Genomic DNA, 21,105 nt, shown 5'->3' on the forward strand with positions numbered 1-21,105 from the left:
CAGTATATATGGGACCCAGAGACATAGAGGGCTTCATGTGTCTGGGAATCTATGAATGTGCTGCATTGTTGGAAGCAGGGGTCAAGATTGGTGGAAGAAAAAGCCAGAGGAGTCAGTAATGAAGAAAAGGAGAGAGCAAGACTGAAATGGATGCATGATTAATGGACATAATACTGCTTTTAAGGTGAGAGAGGTATTTTATAGGCTGAAAGAAAGGAGCTAATGAAGAGGGAGAGGTTGAAGCTAGACAAGAGAGGAGAGGTGACTGATAGAGTTGGGTAAAAAGAGCTGCTGGAGGCCGAAACCGGTTTGGCTCAGTGGATAGAGCATCGGCCTGCGGACTGAAGGGTCCCAGGTTCGATTCCGGTCAAGGGCATGTACCTGGGTTGCAGGCACTTCCCCGGTGGGAGATGTGCAGGAGGCAGCTGATCGATGTTTCTCTCTCATCGATGTTTCTTTCTATCTCTCTCCCTTCCCCTCTGAGCCATGAGGAGGGTGGGAGAGGCCAGGAAAGGTAAGTGTGTACACTGTCTTTACTCCATGTAAGAGGAAGCTGAGGGTAAGATGGAGTTGATTGGGGCTTAAGGACAGTGTCACGGTTTTTGACTAGCTCTTGGGAGTAGAGGCTGACCAGAGGCACACATGGGATGTTCAAGCTTCAATAAAGGCAAAGAGGACACTAGATAAATTCAGAGTCCTGGGCACAGAGCCCCAAGCAAGCTGTTATTCACAGAATATGTAGTTGGATAGGTATGTAAATTTCAAGCTAAGGGCTTGGGTTCAAGAGGCTCCCTTTTCCTCCTCTGTGGCTTCTTCCTGTGACCCTTTTAAGCTTGCTTATCATGTTATCACTACACAATCCATAGAGTTTTGAGATTTTCTTCAGTAGCACTCAACATCCTGGATGTAAGAAGTATGTGGATAAGTTGATCCAGAGCTGGCAGTAGGCTAACGAGTGTGATGGAGAGACAAGAGGTTGGGAGTTGAGGATGCTGCTTAAGAGAATAATTCAGTTGCAGATTATGACATGGAGTCAAATAGAAGGAAACAGATCTAAGGCCATTCATCTTGGAGAGGAGAGAAAATTCAAAGAGAGAAATCACCAGTAATGCTGAGGGAAGGCCATTTAACATCTACAAGGATAAACTGTGGTTATTGGTACACTAAAGTTTAAAATTCACGTAAAGATAACAGCTTAGTCTTTTTAAAATGCCAACAAATGGAACATGAGACATAGAATGATTATTGATGTCTCATTTACATCCCTTTCTTTTGGTCAGATTGCCTACAAAAAAGGTCACATGGAACAGCAAACGCATTTCACATCTCTGGCAGATCCTCCAGATATAATATTTGCCAAGAAAGTGAATGATCAAGCGAGCAAGGTAAGTAAACAAGACTAGAACACTGGTTTTCTTGAAAACTCTGCTTAATAATTCAACCTCGCCCTGGCTGGGTAGCTAAGTTGGTTGGAGCGTTGTCCCGATAGGCTAAGGTTATGGGTTCACATACAAGAAGCAACTAGTAAATGTGTGGATAAGTAAACAACAAATCTCTCTCTCTCTTTCTTTTCCTTCCGCTCTCTCTAAAACCAATATATTGAAATTAAAAAAAAACAAACACCTCAATCCTCAGAAAAAATAACTAAAGTGAAAAGATAGAAAGTAAACACTGAGTATTTTTTTTGCATATGACCATAAAAATGCTACAGCAAAAGCAATACATTCATGAACATCATAAAACTGTGTTAATATATGTTCAGCCAGCTTGATGACTTAGTGACTGGTAAATATGAAAGCTGTATTTTGAAAACAGAAGCGATGTCCTAATATCCTTTGACATTTGACTTATGGAAGTGATATGAACAGTTAACCCAGTAACCACACAGAATCTGTTTTAACCCAGTGTGAAGACCCCATAGAGTTTTATGCTCTCAGTCAGACTTGGAGAAAATAAGAATGTATGAGTGGTCTCTCAGACATAGCTTAGATTGACAGCTGTGGGAGGGCACCTCATAACTTGCAAGGCCTTGGCAAACGGCCTGGTCAGCCTATTTTTAGGCTGGTAAACTAGCTCTGAGGAATGTAGAGAGACAGATGTTCAGCTGATGAATAGATCCCTGTTAAATTCCTTTTAAAAAAATTAGTCCAAATCAGGCCACTTTCTCCTGGGATACTGCTGCTTTTAAATAAATACTTTTCTTTGCCCTCTGTGGAGTTGGGTCTCAGTTTGGTCTTAAATTTTTATGTACAGTAAAATTTCACTAATAGGAATACCATGGATCTGAGATTTCGCTTAGGGCTAAGCAGAAATTAACTTCAGAACTGTTCATAAAGTGAATGGCCTACTGAAAGGGTTAACATTGTAAATAAAATCAGGGGAGCAAAGACCATTAATCTTTTTGGAAGAAAAAGAACAAGCTGTTTTCAAATAGTCTTTAGAAAGAAAAATAAATCTATTTTAAATTTTTATTTAAAGCATATTTTAAAAGGTATCTTACTAAGACAACATTCTTTTACCTTATTGAGTATGCACTGTGGTATTTGAAAGTGATTTTTATAATCACTTGCAAACTCCCCTATGATGAGTCTCTTTACTAAATTAGGCTGCAAAGGGGAAGGCCATACCTTCCGCGGCGGTTCACAAGCTCCAGCCTCCTCTCTTGTAGCGAAAATCTTCCCAGACCTGGGAGTACTCAGGAATGGACTGTGAGAGAGCCGAGTCCACCCGGACCCACTTGGGCTCTGGGTGGGAGAGAATGACAAGCTTTGATTCATGAAGGGCGAGAAGGGGGAAGAACTCTGGATAAGGTAGTCTTCCACTCTAGCTCTGCATCTTGTTTTAATATGTTTAAAAACATCAGACATGTATCTCTTACTGTGAGAATTAATCTCCTACTCAATTTTGCTTAACAAACTACATATGTGATTCTTAGTTCTAAATAATAGCCCACTTTTGGACCTCATTAAGAATCTTTGCTGCCTTCTCAACCTCACATTTTAGTACAAAGTTCCCTATATCTCAGTTTGGGGATGCATCGGGCCCAACTGCTCCCCACCCCCAACCCTAGAGTTTTCTGCCTTGGACAGCAGGCAGAGGAATGGCAGTATCTCTGCAACAGGAGATCTTAACCTCTGGTGTGTGCACATCAAAGCATCTCTGAAGTTGTAAGTATTTATGGGCATTTTATAGTTTTCTCAAATTCCTGATAAGGTCTATTCTCCAAAAAGCTTAGAAATGTTTCTGTAGGCTGTCTTAACAAATTGAAAAATCAGTTTTTATTGACTTCAGTTCTTTAAAGCTTCAAAAGAAGAGGGGAGGCAAACTAATCAGCAGTATAAAGCAGATTCTATCTCATCAAAACTTTCCGTTGAAGAACACACACACACACACACACACACACACACACACACACACACACACACTTTTCTTCAGAGTTTCTTACTCTCTGTTATGTTACAATTATTATACACCTTACATTTGTTTATCACTATCAATGGTTTATAAACCATTTTTAGTGTATGTGTGATATTATTTAAAATCCCCAACAATCCTCTATATACATATTATTGTCAGCATATATGGTTAAGAAAGCTAAAGCTTAGAGAGACTAAGTTACACCTTTGGAAATGATAGAGTCAAGTCGTGGGCCCAGAGCTTCTGAATTCAGGTCCAGGGCTCTTAAATGTATAGCTATTAAGACCACTTGGTTATTACTTAGCATATTAACCTTTTGAGAAGGAAGGACATAGGGCATTTGAGAGAGGGGTGGAATTCCTTTAACTCAAATTCACTGTCTTTACACATCAGTTACCCTTAGTGCTTGTTCTGCTAAATGTATACGAGAAAACCACTTTCTTTTTCCTTGAAGGGTGTGATGGGGGAGGGGGAGGTTAGGCCTACAAACACTTTGAAGCACATTGGTTATGTCTGTTAACACATTCTGTGAGCCAAGGAGGGGAAACTGCTCTAACCCAGCTCTGACTCCGGCTCATGTGCCCAGGTTTGGGGTTGGCTAGGCTAATTCAAATAACACTCAAGCCAAGGTCGTTCAAAACCACATACCATGGACTCAGTTCAATTTAGTGCAGTTGAACAGACATTTATAAGGTAACGTCTGCATTCTGCATTTGTATTAGATTCTGAGGATGCAAAATGAAGAAGACATAACTCCTCTCTCCAAGGCTTCCACAGCCTAGGACGCTGGTGCTATGGTGTTTGGGACCTATGAAGAGATCCCAGTTTAATTTTTTAATTACTTTCCAGTTCTCACTAAAATTTCTTCAAGTCTAAATGAAGAAGTCTTATTCATTGGCCTGCAAGCCACAATTTGTTTTGGTATTGCTTTCTGTATAACTAGAGGTTCTGTTAAAGCTCACAAAGCAATGGCTAAGTTCATTTAGCATGGAAAGCTGGGGTTGAGTGGTTTTATTATAACAATTAATTACAAATGGACGATACTTCTGTCTCTCTCCTCCCTCAAACATCAGGGAACATCTGTGAGTTCTGAAATGAACTAAGTCCCCAAACTCAGTGAGAGGAGGAGGAATTAGTACCTCTATCTCCCTCATTCAGCTTTCTTGTTGGGAAAATTGACACTGTATTGGAGGATTTGAAGACATCTATTTAAGGACCCACAAAAGGTCTAATCAAGATATATGTATATATATTTAAATATATTTTATTGGTTTTTTACAGAGAGGAAGGGAGAGGAAAAGAGAGCCAGAAATATTGATGAGAGAGAAACATCAATCAGCTGCCCCCCGCACCTCCCCCCACTGGGGATATGCCCGCAACCAAGGCACATGCCCCCGACTGGAATTGAACCCAGTCCACAGGCCGACGCTCTATCCACTGAGCCAAACCAGCCAGGGCAAGATATTTTTGAAAGCTAACCATTACCACTTGATTTGCACTCTTATTTGTTAAATCCTGGATTTTGCTTGTCTTCTTTTCTGCTAGCTAAAATACAAGCAAGACTATGAAAATAAAGTCAAAGGCAAATGGAGTGAGACACCTTGCTTTGAAATTGCAGCCGCCAGGACAAATGCTGATAACTTCAGCACAGTAAGTAGAAAGGATGGCTGGATAGCCCTAGTCGGAGAGGGGACCCTCCCTTTTTGATTTCTAGCCACCTGCTGTACCCGGAGTGGTACTGGAAGACCTATGTCCCGGCACCTCTTCTTGGGGACAAGGCTTGTGTAGAGTTCCTGTTAAGAAATACCGCAATCTTTCCTTTTCTTTTTTTGAGAAATATTTTTTTGATCAGATACCATTATTCTTGCTTCAATTCTCATAGGAGCAATATGGTCTCAAAGTGAGTACCAGTAAAAGGGGCCCTTTTAAATTTATTCTTTGCTGGGAACCTAAACAGTACATTTATGAAACTGATTGGTTTCTTTCCAGGTTGTCCTCACTGGGAAACAGAAGTCCTCTTAAGGTCTTTGTCCCCAGCCTTTGAGAGCCTCTTCTTGGAGTCTGTCTTTCACCTATTGTAACGGCTCCAAACCTCTGTTAAGTTGCTAATTGTCTTGGTGATGGCACCATGTTCTGTAATTGTAATGGAACATGTGTAAACCAAGAGGGGCATGGCGTTGGGTATCTTCTCTAAATGGCCTCTGTCTCCCCATGTAAAAGCCTTAAACAGTTTTTCCCCACAGAGTTCTTCAGTATGTTTCATGTCTTACAGAGGAAATATCATGAAAGCTTTGAGAACATGAAAGACCAGATCTACTTCATGCAGACGGAAACACCGGAGTACAAAGTGAATAAACAAGCCGGGGTGGCAGCTAGCAAGGTACGAGGAAATTCTCTCATGTATCTTGATCATCTCAGTGTGGGTGAACTTCTTATAACTCTTGTTTTTATATGTGATACAAAAAAAAGGGTTCTTAAGGGACAAAAAGTACTTTGGGATTGTAATAGGGCTACCAAATTAAAAAAAAATATTTTTTTTGCTGTGTATGAGTATTAACAATAAACAGTTACCGTCCTCAAATCTCATCTAGTAGAGGACTTTTGATACCAAGAAGTAGAAACGCTATAATCTCAGACATAACACAGAAGAGGGGTCTTAAGACCCCCTCAGGAAAAGGCAGTTGGCAGTCTCACATGAATATATAGACCCTTCCACACTCACCACTACCATTATTTTTCTTACATTCCAATGAACTGGTGGAAATCTAGTCATAGACAATATACATGCATCCATGGATAGGCTCAGGCATGCTATGGAGTGACTTTGGTAAATCATCAGACGCCTTGGAATTCTAGAGCAGATTGGACACTAGAAAGAGCATAAACTGCAAAGCCAAACAGATTTGATTCTAACCCTGGCTTTGGCTCTGCTGGAGGAGTGAGAGAAGAAAGATCACATAATGTAAGAGGCTGTTTCAGTATCCAGGTGCAAAACAGTGAGGTTTTCAGCCAGTTGGTGTGGCTTAGTGGTTGAGCATTAACCCATGCACCAAGAGGTCACTGGTTCGATTCCCAGTCAGGGCACATGCCTGATTGCAGGCTCGATCCCAGGTAAGGAGTCTGAAGGAGGCAGTCAATCGATACTGATGTTTCTCTCTAATCAATGTTTCTATCTCTCCCTCACCCTTCCTCTCCTTCTAAAATCAATTAGAACATATTTAAAAAACAAACAAACAAACAAACAAACAAAAACACAGTGATGTTTTCAACCAGGTGGGTAGTAGGACAAGTGATGAGAAGTATTTTGCAAGTTGAGCTGACTTAATTTGATATTGGGTTGGATGTGCAGTATGAGAGAAAAGTTTGGCCTAAACAACTAGATGGATGGGGTTTCTTTGTATCCAGATAAGAAAAACTGTGAAAGCAGTGAAAATTATATATATATAATTTTTTTTCAAGAGAGACGTGAGCTCAATTTCAAACATGTAAGAGATGCATTTTAGATATCCAAGTGGAAATGTCAATGGGCAGTTGATTACATGAGTCCGAAGTTTCAGGGCAGCTGAAGGCAAGGTTGTATAAAGTTGGGAGTTATCAGCATATGGATAGTATTTAATGTCATAACGTGGAGGCCATCAAGGGAATGTGTGGGAAATGTCTGAGACTGAACTCTGGAGTGTTCCATGTGAAAACGCCAGCTAGATGAGGTAGGAGCAAAGTCCAGAGAGTGATTTCTTGGGAAGCAAATGGAGGGAGAAGGCAGGGATCAACTGTATCACATGTTTCTGAGATGGATTTATCAGCGTATAGTCCCTGGTGAATTTCATGAGAGCAATTGAGTTGAGTGAATGAGAAGAGAGAAATAGAAAAATAGGAATATACTCAACTCTTTCAAAGTATTTTGCTGAAAAGAAAAGAAGAAAATGAATGAATGTATGAAGTGGGGACTCCCTCCCCCCCCCAAGAAATACATAACTCTATGAAACAGAGAGAGGTTGTCTTCCGTCCCTGGTGAGCCCCCTGTGTGGTCTGTAGGGGGCAGTGCATCTGGTTTTCAGTTGTGTATCTCCTGCCTTTGGATACCAAGCTGATTGCATTTGTTTCCTGGGGTTCTTAAATGTTGATAGATTATCTGGGATTCTTTGAGCTCGTCTATATTCCACAGTTATAATGGCTGAACAAATGACTGGCCCTAGGGATTATGGTCAGAACTGGGACCATTTTCTCCTTCTCCTCTTTGGGACATGTTCCTGACAGGGGCTTGTGAGCCCTCATGTAAAGCCTCTGCTAAAGCTGGAGTGAAAGGTGCAAAGGGGTAAGGACAGAGAGAAAGGTTGAAGTTGCCACCATTCGTCCCAACCCCAGCACCTTCCTCCACTCCTGCGTGTACATTAAGTACACGCTCGCTCAACGCATAGCCACAGATGAAACATAAAAGAGCAGGTTCATGGTGCTTTCTTTCTTTAAAAATGTGTTGGTGGATAGGCAGCTGGACGTTAAGAGCTGAATGAGGGTTTTGGAGCAGCAGGCACCTGGGATATGTGCTGTCATTATTTGTGTATCTTTCTCTCCCCCATTATTTATGTATCTCTCTACCTCTATCTTTTAGGGCAGGGACCATGTGTTATTCTTTCTTGTATGTGTCCCAGAGCCTGGCATGTAAATTGATACAGAAAAATATCATAATGGAGATTTTTGAATGAATCAATGAGTGGGAAGAAAAGATATCTTGAAAATGTATGCAGTTTCTCTGCTCCTTTTATGAGTTTCTATGAGTATTTTGTTTATAAAATGTCAAGCTGCCATTTTTTCTAGAGAGAAAATTGATTTGTGGAACTATGTCATAATATTCATAATAGAGAGGAGAGCAAAAATAACCTGTAGAGTTTATCACTTTGTTTCACTCCCACAGGTAAAATACAAAGAAAACTATGAAAAGGATAAAGGGAAAGCAGATTATAATGTACTTCCTGCTTCAGAGAACCCACTGCTGAGGCAGATGATGGCAGCAGGAAATACGCTAAGTGATGTAAGTATATTCTTATCAAAAAGTGTGTGTGTGTGTGTGTTTTTAACCTTAGTTGAAAGAGAGACAAACTCTCTCTTTTTCTATTGTGACTAAATGCAAATATAACCTTGAAAATGCTTTAAGGCCCTGGTGCAGCAGTTCCCCTGGACCCATCTAACCACAGGAAGGCCTTGCTGCCTCTGAGCATGACGTGTCAATTTGTGGGGGTGGGGACTGTGGATCAAGCTCATGGGCAGGGAAATCCTTACTTGCTTCTAGGCTGCAGGTGCCTGAGCCTCCCTCACTAGAGTCCATTGTAGGAGACGTGCTGTGTGCTTTTTGACAGAGGTAGAGGAGATTTTGAAAGGGGAGGAGAGAGGGAGAGAGAGGTGACGCAGCTCTGTGCCCTGCCTGTGGGTTCCTCAGGCGGGCTGCTGGGAGAAGGAGGAAAATGCCCCCAGTTGTACAGCTGTTCCCCCAGCTCTGCCATTGTCTCCTCAGATCTTAGCCACAGAAACCATCACTTGCAGACAGCAGGACTTAGGAGACTGCTCCCTAAATCTTCACAGGAATGACTACTTGGGATTGTTAAAAGCTTTACTAATCCACTTGGATTAAAATGGATTAGATAAGTAAGAACTGGGCCTGGCATTAGCAGCCCCAGTCGACTTTGACTATATATTTCAAGAGACTGAACACGTGATCAGTTGAGTTTTTCCCTTATGGTTGGGTTATATTAAGTTTTCCCAATGTTTGAGGATTATATGTGGCTCTCTGGGTGGGTTCATTATCTTTTCTTTGTCCCTTGGGTTGTCAGCACTGTGGAAATGAACACATGTGATTGAGAAGTGGGGTGAGTGAGTGACAGGGGAGAGAGTGTAGATGGATCTGTCCACGTAGCTCTGTGGGGAAATGAATGCACATCTCCTGCTTCCTACATAAAGGCCATCTTTATCAAACATATAAAAGCCAAAGTTTAAACCCACTCTGCTGATACAGGCAGGAGTATCAAAATATTAAAAAAGAATAGCATCATTCACAATTGCGAAACCCGACAGGAAAAACGGGCGCCACCTGTGTCTCAGTTGTGCATCTGCACTCCGATCATTGCTTATGGTCATTGTCACAGCGAAAGAGAAATCCCAGTGGGGAAGAGGATTTAGTTGATTCATGATATGAGTTCTTATATATACTTTATTTTTATGGTACAGTACACAGTTTTTCCTTGGTAGGAGGAGGAAGAGAGAGTGTGTATTTCTCAACATTTACTAAAGTCTCTCATGAAGGTTTGCTTAAAAAAATGAAAAATTCGCTGTTGCCCAGATACTCCTGTTCGCTGTGGCCCCTGTGGTGAGGGAAAGGTATGTGAGTTGGGAGACAGAGAACAGCAATTCAGAAATACGCAAGAATCTCTGTAACTGAGGGCTTGCTCTGAGGCAGCTTCTTGGTTTCCTAATTTTTTGAAGGACGTTAAAAACTTAGGCCTCACAATAATTGCTAATAGAAAAGGCTTATCACTCATGACACCTCCAGCATCTAATTGTCAGTTTTTAAGGCAGTTAATAGGCGCTATTTTTTTTTCTTCTTCTTTGGTTTAGTGTTGGAAAATACGAGTGCTATCATCAGCACGGGAGTGACAGGAATCTAACTAATTTTTCTTCTTTACAGAAACGGTATAAGGAAAACTATGAAAAGACAAAGGCAAAGAGCATAAATTACTGCGAGACCCCCAAATTTCAGCTGGATGCAGTTCTGCAGAAATTCAGCAGTGATGTAAGCAATCCTACAACTACTCCTGTTAAAGAAAAGACCCATCATTTCACAAATAAGTAAATGAAATGCCTTGTTTTTCAGACTAAATATAAAGATTCCTACTTAAAGAATATTTTGGGACATTATGTAGGCAGCTATGAAGACCCATATTACGCACACTGCATGAAAGTCACGGCTCAAAACAGTGATGTAAGTTCTAAGACAATTGCTTCACTTTCCAAATAACATGAACACAATAGTTGCATCCTTATGTCGATTTCTTTTCCTCATAGAAAAACTACAGAGCAGAATATGAAGAGGACAGAGGCAAAGGCTTCTTCCCCCAGACCATAACTCAGGAATATGAAACTATGAAGAAACTGGATCAGTGTAAGGATGTAAGTCTGTGGTGTGAACTGTGGACGTGACTGCCCTCCATGGCATCTTGTGGTCAAGATATGTTCAAAATTCTGACACTTTTGCAAATAAATGCAACCCAAAAAATGGAAAGAAAATTTACATTTTATAGTAGATATACTATTTTTTTTCTACCGTCCATACATTTCAAGAGCTAATTTTAGCTGATTTTCCCAAAGAAGAGTTATTGGGCATCTGAAAATATGGGAGAGTTTCTTGTGCAGTGTAAAAGTGTCTCTCACAGACACTGCAGTCTAATTAGAAAAAAAATAAGTGTTTTATTAACGAACTGTATCTTTTCTTTTGGGCAGTGGGGTTCTGCTCACCCGTCCTATTGGCCAATGTGGTTTTGACAGGTGATATTGCTAAACCCTATTCCTTTCCTCGCCCACAGCACACCTACAAAGTCCATCCAGATAAGACAAAATTCACTCAAGTCACCGACTCGCCTGTTCAGCTGCAAGCCCAGATCAATGCCAAACAGCTGAGTGATGTAAGTTCCTCTACCCACCCAGGCAGTGCAGTTATGAGGGACAATGTAGCATAATTCTATACAGAAAACCCAGTAACTTGTCACGGTTACACAAAACGCTATGTAAGTTGTGTATTTGTGTAATCACCTAAAATATTTTTCCATTTAGTTGCCTTTTATCTTCCGCATCTTCTTGGGTGGATAATTCTAGTAAAATGGTTCTATAATGGAGACTGATGTAGCTCAATGCCCTGAAAGAGAACATGAGTTCTGAAGTCAAAACTGGACTCAAATTCCAGCTGTCTAGGCAAATCATTTAACTTCTCAGGCCTCATATTTCCTTTTTAAAACTTGTGGTTGTTTTGAAAATTAAGTGAAAGGAGATATGTGCATAGCCCACATCCTGGCCCAGAGCAGGTATTTAACACCTGGGATTTTTCTCCCTCAAATAAGTTTTTGGAAAATGGAGTATTTGTAATAAGTTTTATCATCTAAGTTTTGAGCATGAATTTCCAAACTTATGTTGAACTAAAAAATAAAAGTAACCTCAGACCAGAAATGAAAGGCTTTAATTAGAGTATCAACAAACCATAATGTTTGCACAGGGACATAACCATACAGGGTAGGGCAAAAGGAGGCTTACAGTTGTGAGTATGCAAAATATTACTTATTAAGTATTGTATTATTTTCCACATAAACAGACCTATTTTGCCCCTCCCTGTCTTTGTAAGAAAAGATTTGAAAGGGCTGTCACTCTCAGAATCCACAGGGCCAATTGTGATCTATGGGAAGGGGACCTCCTTCCACTTGGGTCCTTCCGGGGTAACAGATGTGACAACAGCAGTCATGCGTCCAGCACACGGTTGTCAAGAATGCGAGGTGGCCTACCCTCGCTCCGAATTTCTCTTTTAATCTTAACAACTTTGTCAGGTGTTATTTAACAAAATGTATTTTACATTTTCTTTGATGAAAATTAGTTTTTGTACTTAGGACAATTCTTCTTCTGAACTAATCCTCTCTTTCTCTCTCTCTCTCTCTCTCTCTCTCTCTCTCTCTCTCTCTCTCTCTCTCTCTCTCTCTCTCTCAGCTAAATTACAAAGCGAAACATGAAAGTGAAAAGTTCAAGTGCCATATACCTCCAGATACTCCCGCCTTTATCCAGCACAGAGTCAACGCTTATAACCTGAGTGATGTGAGTTCCTTGCCGCTATGCCATCGATATACTGACAACTTGTGCTTTTATTTTTTAACTGTTTCACTAAATAAATATAATGCTAAAGATGGGATGAACAGTTAATGTTTGTATCGTGTTCCTCTGCCTCTGCCAATGTAACTTTGACTTAACCTTATAAAATGTGTGTAGCAATCATGCCAGGAGCTTCATACACCTGGACTGTCCTAATAGATTTTAACCAGCCTTCAAAATGCCACCACTCATGTGTGTCTAATTGCAAACTTAATGTTAGATCGGTTAGTCATATACTCATTTGTATTATACTATGTTTAATTTTCGTCCAGGGTTTGATTTTTTAAAGATTGAGTGTTATTTCATTTATTCCCCAAGCCCATAATGTTTCTAGTTTCACGTGAATAATCTCATTTCTACATGTAAGAGTACTGGCACTAAGGAAGATATAAGGTATTCAAAAGGCATAAGGCCAGGTATCCAGTGCTATCTTTTATTTCCAGACTTAATTCTATAGAAAAGTCAAATTACCCTTAGGGGTTTCCATTTCTTCAACAATCCTATAAATAAGTACTAGTATTACCCAGCATCAAAGAGTACTATAATAATTCGTAAAATAACCTTTGCAGAGGACTTTGAGATAAAATTAAAATGATGCTTTAATACCACAAAAAGTTAACTGTAAAATATTTGTGCCATCCTATAAAATATCCAGTGTTAGGAATCATATATTAGTATGATTACTAGAATTAAGTTAATTTGATAAAATGTTCTAATGGAGAGTAGAAAAGGTTAAACTTGTAGTTAGAAGCTTCAGCTTGAGGAGAAGTATCTAAAGCATGCATGATTTTGTGGACAATGAAAACAGCCTCTTTATTTTATAGTAAGACAAAGTATTAGGGTACCTTTTAGTCTCCAAAGTGTGATAACATGCAGATCCCTTTTGTCAATTCCTTTGCTGAAATTTTCCTGTCCAGAATGTCTACAAGCATGACTGGGAGAAGACCAAAGCTAAGAAATTCGACATTAAAGTGGATGCCATTCCCCTGCTGGCAGCCAAAGCCAACAGCAAGAATGCTAGCGAGGTGAGCATGGCCTGGGACCTGGGCTGGGGGACTCGGTGCTGTTCCCTGATGAGTGGGAGCTGCATGTGTGCTGTCTTTGCAGGTGATGTACAAGAAAGACTATGAGAAAAACAGGGGCAAAATGATTGGAGCCCTCAGCATTAATGACGACCCCAAGATGCTGCACTCTCTGAAGACGGCCAAAATGCAGAGTGATGTGAGTGCTTTTGTCAATCCCCCTGATTTTCAGCTGTGGCTGCACTTGCTGTTTAATGTAACCTTGGCTGTGATGTTAGTTAGCCTAAGTAAAATCTCAGATTCAGGATGACAAGTCAAACATGAAAGCCCCGTGGTAGAGGATGATTAACTTCCTCATTTTTATGATGTCTCTGTACTTGGAGACATCAGTGGATATTGTAAAGTTCCCCCATCGTCTCCTTACTGCCTTCTGTTTTATTAGGGGGAAATTTTTACCAGCAGTATCATTTTCTGTATTGCTTTTCCTAGAAATGGGCTTAGTATCTCAGAATGTATGAAAGTGTATTCATTCCATGCCATGACCTGACGAAAGGCACTTTACAAAAACACATGGAGAAAAATAAAAGGCAGCCTTGGCCAGGTGACTCAGTTGGTTGGAGCATCGTCCCATACACCAGAGGTTGTGGGTTCGATCTCTGGTTGGGGCACATAGAGAAACAACTGATTGATGTTTCACTCAAGTGGATGTTTTTCTCCCTCTTCCTTCCTCTCTCTAAATATCAATAAACATATCCTCAGGATAAGGACAAGTAAATAAATAAAAGGCAAAAAGTGAGAAATCAGGCTAAAGACAAAGTAGGAATAACTAGATGAAGCATAACTTCAAAAGCAAATTATTTTAAGAATTTTACAAAGTACTGATCTTATTTTATTTTTTTCCCGATTGTATTTTAAAGCCGTTAGAATACTTATTATATATAAAATAAAACTATTTACAAAATTACTTTTCTAATTCATACAAAAAATAAATACTTCCTATTCTGTATCATTTACACATAGTTCTGTCTTTAGTAAGTATGTTTTTTTTCATTTCTATATGGGAGAATTACAAGAGAATATGAAGAAATATATGATACATACAATAAAATAGAAGTCCCGTCTTTTCATGTATTATTGCTATAAAGTAAAATATCAGGCCTTAATGATAAAAGGTAACTTACAGAGGTTTTCATCAAGTGCTGAACTAAATACTTTCTTAAGACTGTGCCTACTCCTAGCCAGTTTGGCTCAGTGGATAGAGCATTGGCCTGCAGGTTCGATTCTGGTCAAGGGCAGCAGACCAATGATTGTCTCTCATCATTGATGATTCTCTCTCCCTTTCCCCTTCTCTCTCTTAAATCAATAAAAATATATATTAAAAAAAGACTGTGCCTAAGGTAAAAGGCTCACCTTACACCTTTTACTTCATTTTTCCAACTCTTAAAAAAGTAATTGTCCTTCACACACTCAAGAGGAAAGAATTGTTTCAAGACCAAAAGTTGCTTAGACAGTAGTACTTGTGTGCTCTGATTTATTCCAGCTGAGAAATGTTAGGAGAAGTAAAGCAAACATACTTATCCTTATCAGGAGACTAGATTACACAAGACATGAGCCTCTCCCATGCTCATCCTGCTTTTTTGCTTTGTAGAAAATTGATGCTGAAAAAATACAAAATTTTCTCTTTCGGTTAAAGCACAGCAATGATGTGAATGAATGGCTTTTACACCATCAGAGTTTTCCCCTTTGTTTGATTTTCTTCTTCCTTTGACAGAGATTGTACAAGGAAAACTATGAGAAGACAAAGGCAAAGAGCATGAATTACTGCGAGACCCCCAAGTACCAACTTGATACTCTGCTGAAGACCTTCAGCGAGGTTCGAAAGGCCGTGCCCACCTCTGGGGTTGGGGGAAGGCTTTCCTCCTGTCTGACAAATAATTGTCCATCTGAGTTACATATATTTCCTTTTTCAGGCTAAATATAAAGATAAGTATGTACAGAATATTCTGGGACATTACATAGGCAGTTTTGAAGACCCATATCAATCACACTGCATGAAAGTTTCAGCACAAAACAGTGAGGTAAGTGTGAAGACAATTGGCAGTGCCTCACAGTGACACTGGGAGCAGTAGCAGTCACCATCCATTTTTGTTCTTTCTCGTTACAGAAAAATTACAAAGCAGAATATGAAGAAGATAAAGGGAAATGTTATTTCCCTCAGACAATCACACAAGAATATGAAGCAATCAAGAAGCTAGACCAGTGTAAAGACGTAAGTGCTGCTGTGAACTTCTGAAATTGGGTTTGGAATGCTTGTGCCATCTAGTGGTAAATTGAGCAAGAGTTTAAATGCTATTTGGAGGTATTAAATTTTGGCTTTTGTATGGAATTGGGGAACACAAAAGTTACTGTGAAGAAGCCTATTTGTTACAAAATAATTTCAGGTTTCAGAAATCTTTGTTTCCATTAGGGTATATATGACCTCAAGGGAAACAGAGGAAACAGAGATTTGTAAGCAATGGGTGTTCATCCATCCAACAAATTTGTGCCAAATGCTGTCCTCGGTGCTGACAAGGTTGGCTGCCTCTCATGGAGTGTGCATTTGTGTTGGAGATACAGACGATGAACAAAGAGCACAGAAAAAGAAAGATAAAGATATCAGGCATTAAGACAGCTAACGCAGAGTGAATGCTACAGAATGAAAATAGGATGCTGTGGGAGAGAGGGATTGCATGGACTTGTAGATTGGATAGTCAAGGAAGGTCTAAGGCAGCCATGCCAAGATCAAGGTAAGAGCAGCAATGAGAACAGCCCAAGGAGAGAACAAGCTTGGCATTAAAGGATTGAAGGGATGAGGTGGTTGAAGCATAATGAGTAGTAAGAGATGAAATGGTAGGAGATGAAGGAAGAGTGGTTTCTGTAGGGTAGGGCTTATAAGCCAAGAGACAGTTTAGAGTGAATATCAAGTCCAGTGGAGAGTCATGTAGGGCTTCAGCATGGGGAAGATGAATCTGATTGCTAAACTACAGGGAGACCAGTTTAGAAGCAACTTCAGGGAGAGAGAGAGAGAGAGAGAGAGAGAGAGAGAGAGAGAGAGAGAGAGAGAGAAAGAACATATCAACCAAATTTTCAGGAAGTAAACTATTTTTGGCTGGAAACTTTTTCTATGTTTATATATGTTTTATATGTGTATGTATACAAACAAGAATATAAAAATACATCATGAAATTTCATTAAAGAACATCTTTTCTAGCATGCCTACAAACTTCATCCAGATAAGACCAAGTTCACAGCCGTCACTGATACTCCTGTACTGCTGCAAGCCCAGCTCAACACGAAGCAGCTTAGCGATGTAAGTGCCCTGATTGATACGTATGTGGGTGGCCCAGAATGCCTTGATTGTTTGAACTGTAAGCATTTACTTGCTTAATCTTCATGCATGTAGTCATCATCCCAACTATGTCATTTTTCAAGATTTCTTTAAAATCTTGGAATGAAGTAGCCAAAGCATACTGAGGAGGGGGACAATAAGTAGTAGAGGTGAAATGGTAGGAGATAAAGGAGGGGGTGATTTCTGTAGAAATAAGTAACTGCTAGATTGAATTGCAGCCTCAGGAAAAAATGATGTTAGACAATAATTAAAATAGCTAGTAATTTTATTCAGTAACTCATTAATTTTTAGTGGGAATTTGCTCATCAGGATTATACCAAAAACAATGCATACTAGAAATAAGGCATACTAAAATTCCATGGTAACTTAAATAAACTACAGAAGCATTCACTTGAGTAGCTAACAAGGCAAGCATTTCCCATTCTTAAGTTGCCCAACAAAGACTTTACAATGAGAAAAAGAGCACAGAAATGAGAAATATATCAGACAATAATTTTTTAAAAAAAGAATATAGGATGGAGTTGCAGGATTAAAATAGGATGACAGAAGGTAGAGTGACTGGTTGGACACTTTAAATTGGGTGGTCAGGAAATATCTATGGCACAATGATCTGCCCTACTAAGATCGGGGGAAAGCTGCCGTTTTTCTCAAAGCATTCATAGTCATGTGGGTTGCCCAGTGCCCCTGTTCAAATGCAGACTCTGAGTCAGTAGGTCTGACTCGCTGATAAGCTCTAGGTGATGACGATCCTGTGATTGATAGACCCAACCGAGCAGCCAGGTGCTAACATAGCTAAATGCTGACGAGCAGCACATCCTTCTCAAGACAGTAAATTAAAACATACAGATCGCCCCTCCATGAAACATGTTTTAATGACATGAATTCGCTCATGTGCCATGGGTAAAGAAGAGAATGGCATCATTATAACCGAGAAGTCATATTGGTTCATATGCAATGCTTCCTAGCATATTAATATTTTGTGCCCCAGAAAGAACAGCTAATCATTAACACCACTGACCCCACTGAACTTGACAAGATGGAATATGGTGCTGTGCGCAGTGCCCAGTTCCCACCCGCTCTTCTCCTTGGCCTCATTAGGCCAAGGGCTCTACTTTGAAGATGCTTATTCCACAGTCCTTCTCAATCTTGCCCATTTGCCTTCACCTGCACAAGTCATCAGCCCTGTTTGCTCTTTATGTTCCCTTCCTTCCACCTAATGTAACGTTTAAAATTTTAAATAAAGTTCTATACAGTATTTTGTATTTTTAATAAGAATTTACCTATCTTTTTAACTCTGATAGTATGTTATTTAGAATCATTATTGTTGTTAGTGTTCTTACACAATTTCATAGATTCAAGGTGTTTCTGCCTTCAAGGTACAGCCTAGAAGTTTAGATCAGACAATAAGTTTGCCACGTACATATTGGATTTACAAAATGACAACCCAAAGTTTGGTTATACCACAAGCCCGGAAAGAGGGACCGAGCACCTGGGCTCTGGGCTGCACTTCAATGGGATTGACTCTTTCTTTGAGGCATTCAAAAACAAAAACAAAAACAAAACGGTAGAGATGACTTAGCGATACATACTCTTCCACATAAATTCAAGAAAGTGCCTATCCTGAACTGTTTGACCACTCCTTACTGTGTTTCAGCTGAATTACAAAGCAAAACATGAAGGCGAGAAGTTCAAGTGCAATGTGCCAGCAGACGCTCCACAGTTCATCCAGCACAGAGTCAACGCCTATAACCTGAGTGATGTGAGTACCAAAGCCACAGAGGCCTATGTTTATACGCACACGAAAAGAGGCAATGCCATCGGTGTTCAAAAAGGCCGGGTTAAGAGCTATGCAAATAAACAGCTATGAGATTGGTATCAGAGTGTAAGCAGAGTTTTTTTAAGACCTAAGTACCCTTAAAGACCTTACTTAGTTATCAGATTTCATTTTCCGCAGTCTCTGTTACTGTCAGAAACATTCTCTGTTACCCCTCTGCTAATCCCTAGAGTTTTACAAGATCTCTCCCATGTGAATGTCATATTTCACCTCCTAGTGGTTTCTATTTTATGTTATCCTTTATACACCAGGACAGCAGAGTCTTTAGAAAGTTCACAGAACATTAGAACAAGGATGTGATACTTATTTGGTAGTTATGGGATAAAGCTGGATGATAGGTAAATCAGTAGTATACTACCATTTGGTAAATATATTAGATATAGGGAAATAAATCCACAGATGCACATTTTCAATGTTTTTATTTTTATTTTTACTGGGTGAATCTGTGTTAGATGTTTTTTTACAATTCCTTTTGCTGAAATTTTCCTGTCCAGAATGTCTATAAGCACGACTGGGAGAAGACCAAAGCTAAGAAATTCAACATTAAAGTGGATGCCATTCCCCTGCTGGCAGCCAAAGCCAACAGCAAGAATGCTAGTGAGGTGAGCATGGCCTGGGACCTGGGCTGGGGGACTCGGTGCTGTTCCCTGATGAGTGGGAGCTGCATGTATGCTGTCTTTGCAGGTGATGTACAAGAAAGACTATGAGAAAAACAGGGGCAAAATGATTGGAGCCCTCAGCATTAATGACGACCCCAAGATGCTGCACTCTCTGAAGACGGCCAAAATGCAGAGTGATGTGAGTGCTTTTGTCAGTCTGTCTCGCTTTCAAGATGGCATCCCTGTCAACGTGCCCAAGGGCAGTAGCAAGTAAAAGGATTCTCTATCCATGGACCTCTCAGGTTCAAAACAACAAACTGCTGGGGAGAACTTTAGAAGTGGAACAATCTCCCAGATTCTTCCACCTCTTGTGATTGAGGAGGAAAATTATTGCTTTGTACTTGATGTCCATTCACTTTGAAAAATGTGTTAATATTTAATAGAATATTGGTTGTAATTCTTAAAACCTTTTGGAAAACATCACTAGGTATTCTCATATTTTCTTCTAATTGAAAAATAACCTTTGAAATCATGGTTTTTAAAACTGTCTTTATTTTGGAAGAAAATCTTGAGTCAACAGATAAAAATCTTAGTGTAGCTATCATTGCTCTTTATTGATAATTTGGAAATTAGTATTGGCCTAGAAAAATGCTCATTAATCATAGTCCCTTTGAGAATCTGATAAAGTATTTGGATTATCCATCTCAAAAAACAAACTTTTTTCTATGCCTTTTGCCTGCATTTCAGAGAATTTATGGCTTTCCTAAGGCTTGTCTATGGACCATCTATTATCTTTTGGCTAAAATTCTTACTATAGAGAAGCAAACATCTACTATTGCAAATTGCAGTATATGATGTATTTAAAAAATGTTTAGAGAACCACGTAAGAGTGTTAAGAATGTTCAACATAGCTTGCAAATATCAGTTTTTCATTATTAAATAGATGGATGTATGTATTATTTGCTTTCCTTTTACCCATGAGCTCATGTGATCGGTATGTACCTTCTCTCAGTCATTTTGCATTTACTCATGAAGAACTTTAAGACATTCCATTCAGTTACTTTATCTAATAACTTCACACTGAACTATGTCAGTATACCATGCTTACATACATAAAACATCTTGTTCTCTACTTCCTTATCTGTTCTTAACTCAAAAAGGTTATAGCTCTCTGTTGAGAGCACATGTATATTTATCTTTGTTTTTTCATCCTATCACAGAACCCATTAGAACACTAGGCACATAATAGTGCTCAGTAAACACTTCTTAATTGATTGATGTTGGCATCCAAAAGAAAAGTCACTAATGAGCCATTAACACATAATATCCAGGCTCAATGCTAAGCTGCAGGTATAGAACATGCATAGCTTTTTAAAAGAATCTTTTAAAGCCCTTTGGACCTTTGACAACATTTTATATGTGCAGGTATGTGTGAAGGAGTATGAACATAAACAAAGGAGTCAAAAACACTCCCACACACCAACTGCTGCTGCAACATTGCTTTATCAGTTTATTTGTAATAAAGACAAACTATGTTTACATTTTTTAATGTTTTTTCATACCATCAGAAAGTTTTCACATTTTATTTTTATAAACTAAGATCTAGATTTTACAACTAAGGGATAAATTTATTCAGTGAAAGTTACAACCCACAAAATATTGGAAGGAAGATCACATTCCCTAACAGATTGGATCATTTGCGAAAGGAATTTCTACAGATTTATAATGCATATCTGTATTTGCTAGCTTGGGTCACTGTCTTTAATGATCCTATGACTATGGGGACATATAATGGGTTTAGAATTTTCCTAACGGCAACTGTCTCTCATTAAGGCAGTTGATGAAGCTGGGACTTTGACCTCATTAGTAGCCTGGCTAACCATTCCAAAAAAACAGCCAATGGAAGTGCCTTCTGAGGCTCAGTGAGGACATTCATTTTATGAGAACACA

General features: G+C 39.5%; 1 protein-coding gene across 27 annotated transcripts in view; it reads left to right on the top strand.

The window, feature by feature from the left end:
• NEB (nebulin) overlaps positions 1–21,105 on the top strand; it is a 194,171-nt gene that overhangs the window by 16,873 nt on the left and 156,193 nt on the right. For all 27 annotated transcript variants that reach the window (XM_036319262.1, XM_036319266.1, XM_036319277.1 and 24 more), the window contains exons 10-27: positions 1,281–1,385; positions 4,963–5,067; positions 5,690–5,797; positions 8,330–8,446; positions 10,094–10,198; positions 10,280–10,387; positions 10,471–10,575; positions 10,989–11,087; positions 12,154–12,258; positions 13,230–13,337; positions 13,420–13,533; positions 15,106–15,207; positions 15,305–15,412; positions 15,499–15,603; positions 16,585–16,683; positions 18,377–18,481; positions 19,051–19,158; positions 19,241–19,354. In XM_036319262.1, the coding sequence (XP_036175155.1) occupies positions 1,281–1,385; positions 4,963–5,067; positions 5,690–5,797; positions 8,330–8,446; positions 10,094–10,198; positions 10,280–10,387; positions 10,471–10,575; positions 10,989–11,087; positions 12,154–12,258; positions 13,230–13,337; positions 13,420–13,533; positions 15,106–15,207; positions 15,305–15,412; positions 15,499–15,603; positions 16,585–16,683; positions 18,377–18,481; positions 19,051–19,158; positions 19,241–19,354 (1,920 nt within the window). The remainder of the gene's footprint in view (positions 1–1,280; positions 1,386–4,962; positions 5,068–5,689; positions 5,798–8,329; positions 8,447–10,093; positions 10,199–10,279; positions 10,388–10,470; positions 10,576–10,988; positions 11,088–12,153; positions 12,259–13,229; positions 13,338–13,419; positions 13,534–15,105; positions 15,208–15,304; positions 15,413–15,498; positions 15,604–16,584; positions 16,684–18,376; positions 18,482–19,050; positions 19,159–19,240; positions 19,355–21,105) is intronic.

The sequence above is a fragment of the Myotis myotis genome, unplaced genomic scaffold, assembly GCF_014108235.1.
Source record: "Myotis myotis isolate mMyoMyo1 unplaced genomic scaffold, mMyoMyo1.p scaffold_m19_p_8, whole genome shotgun sequence".
NCBI classification, from domain to species: Eukaryota; Metazoa; Chordata; class Mammalia; order Chiroptera; family Vespertilionidae; genus Myotis; species Myotis myotis.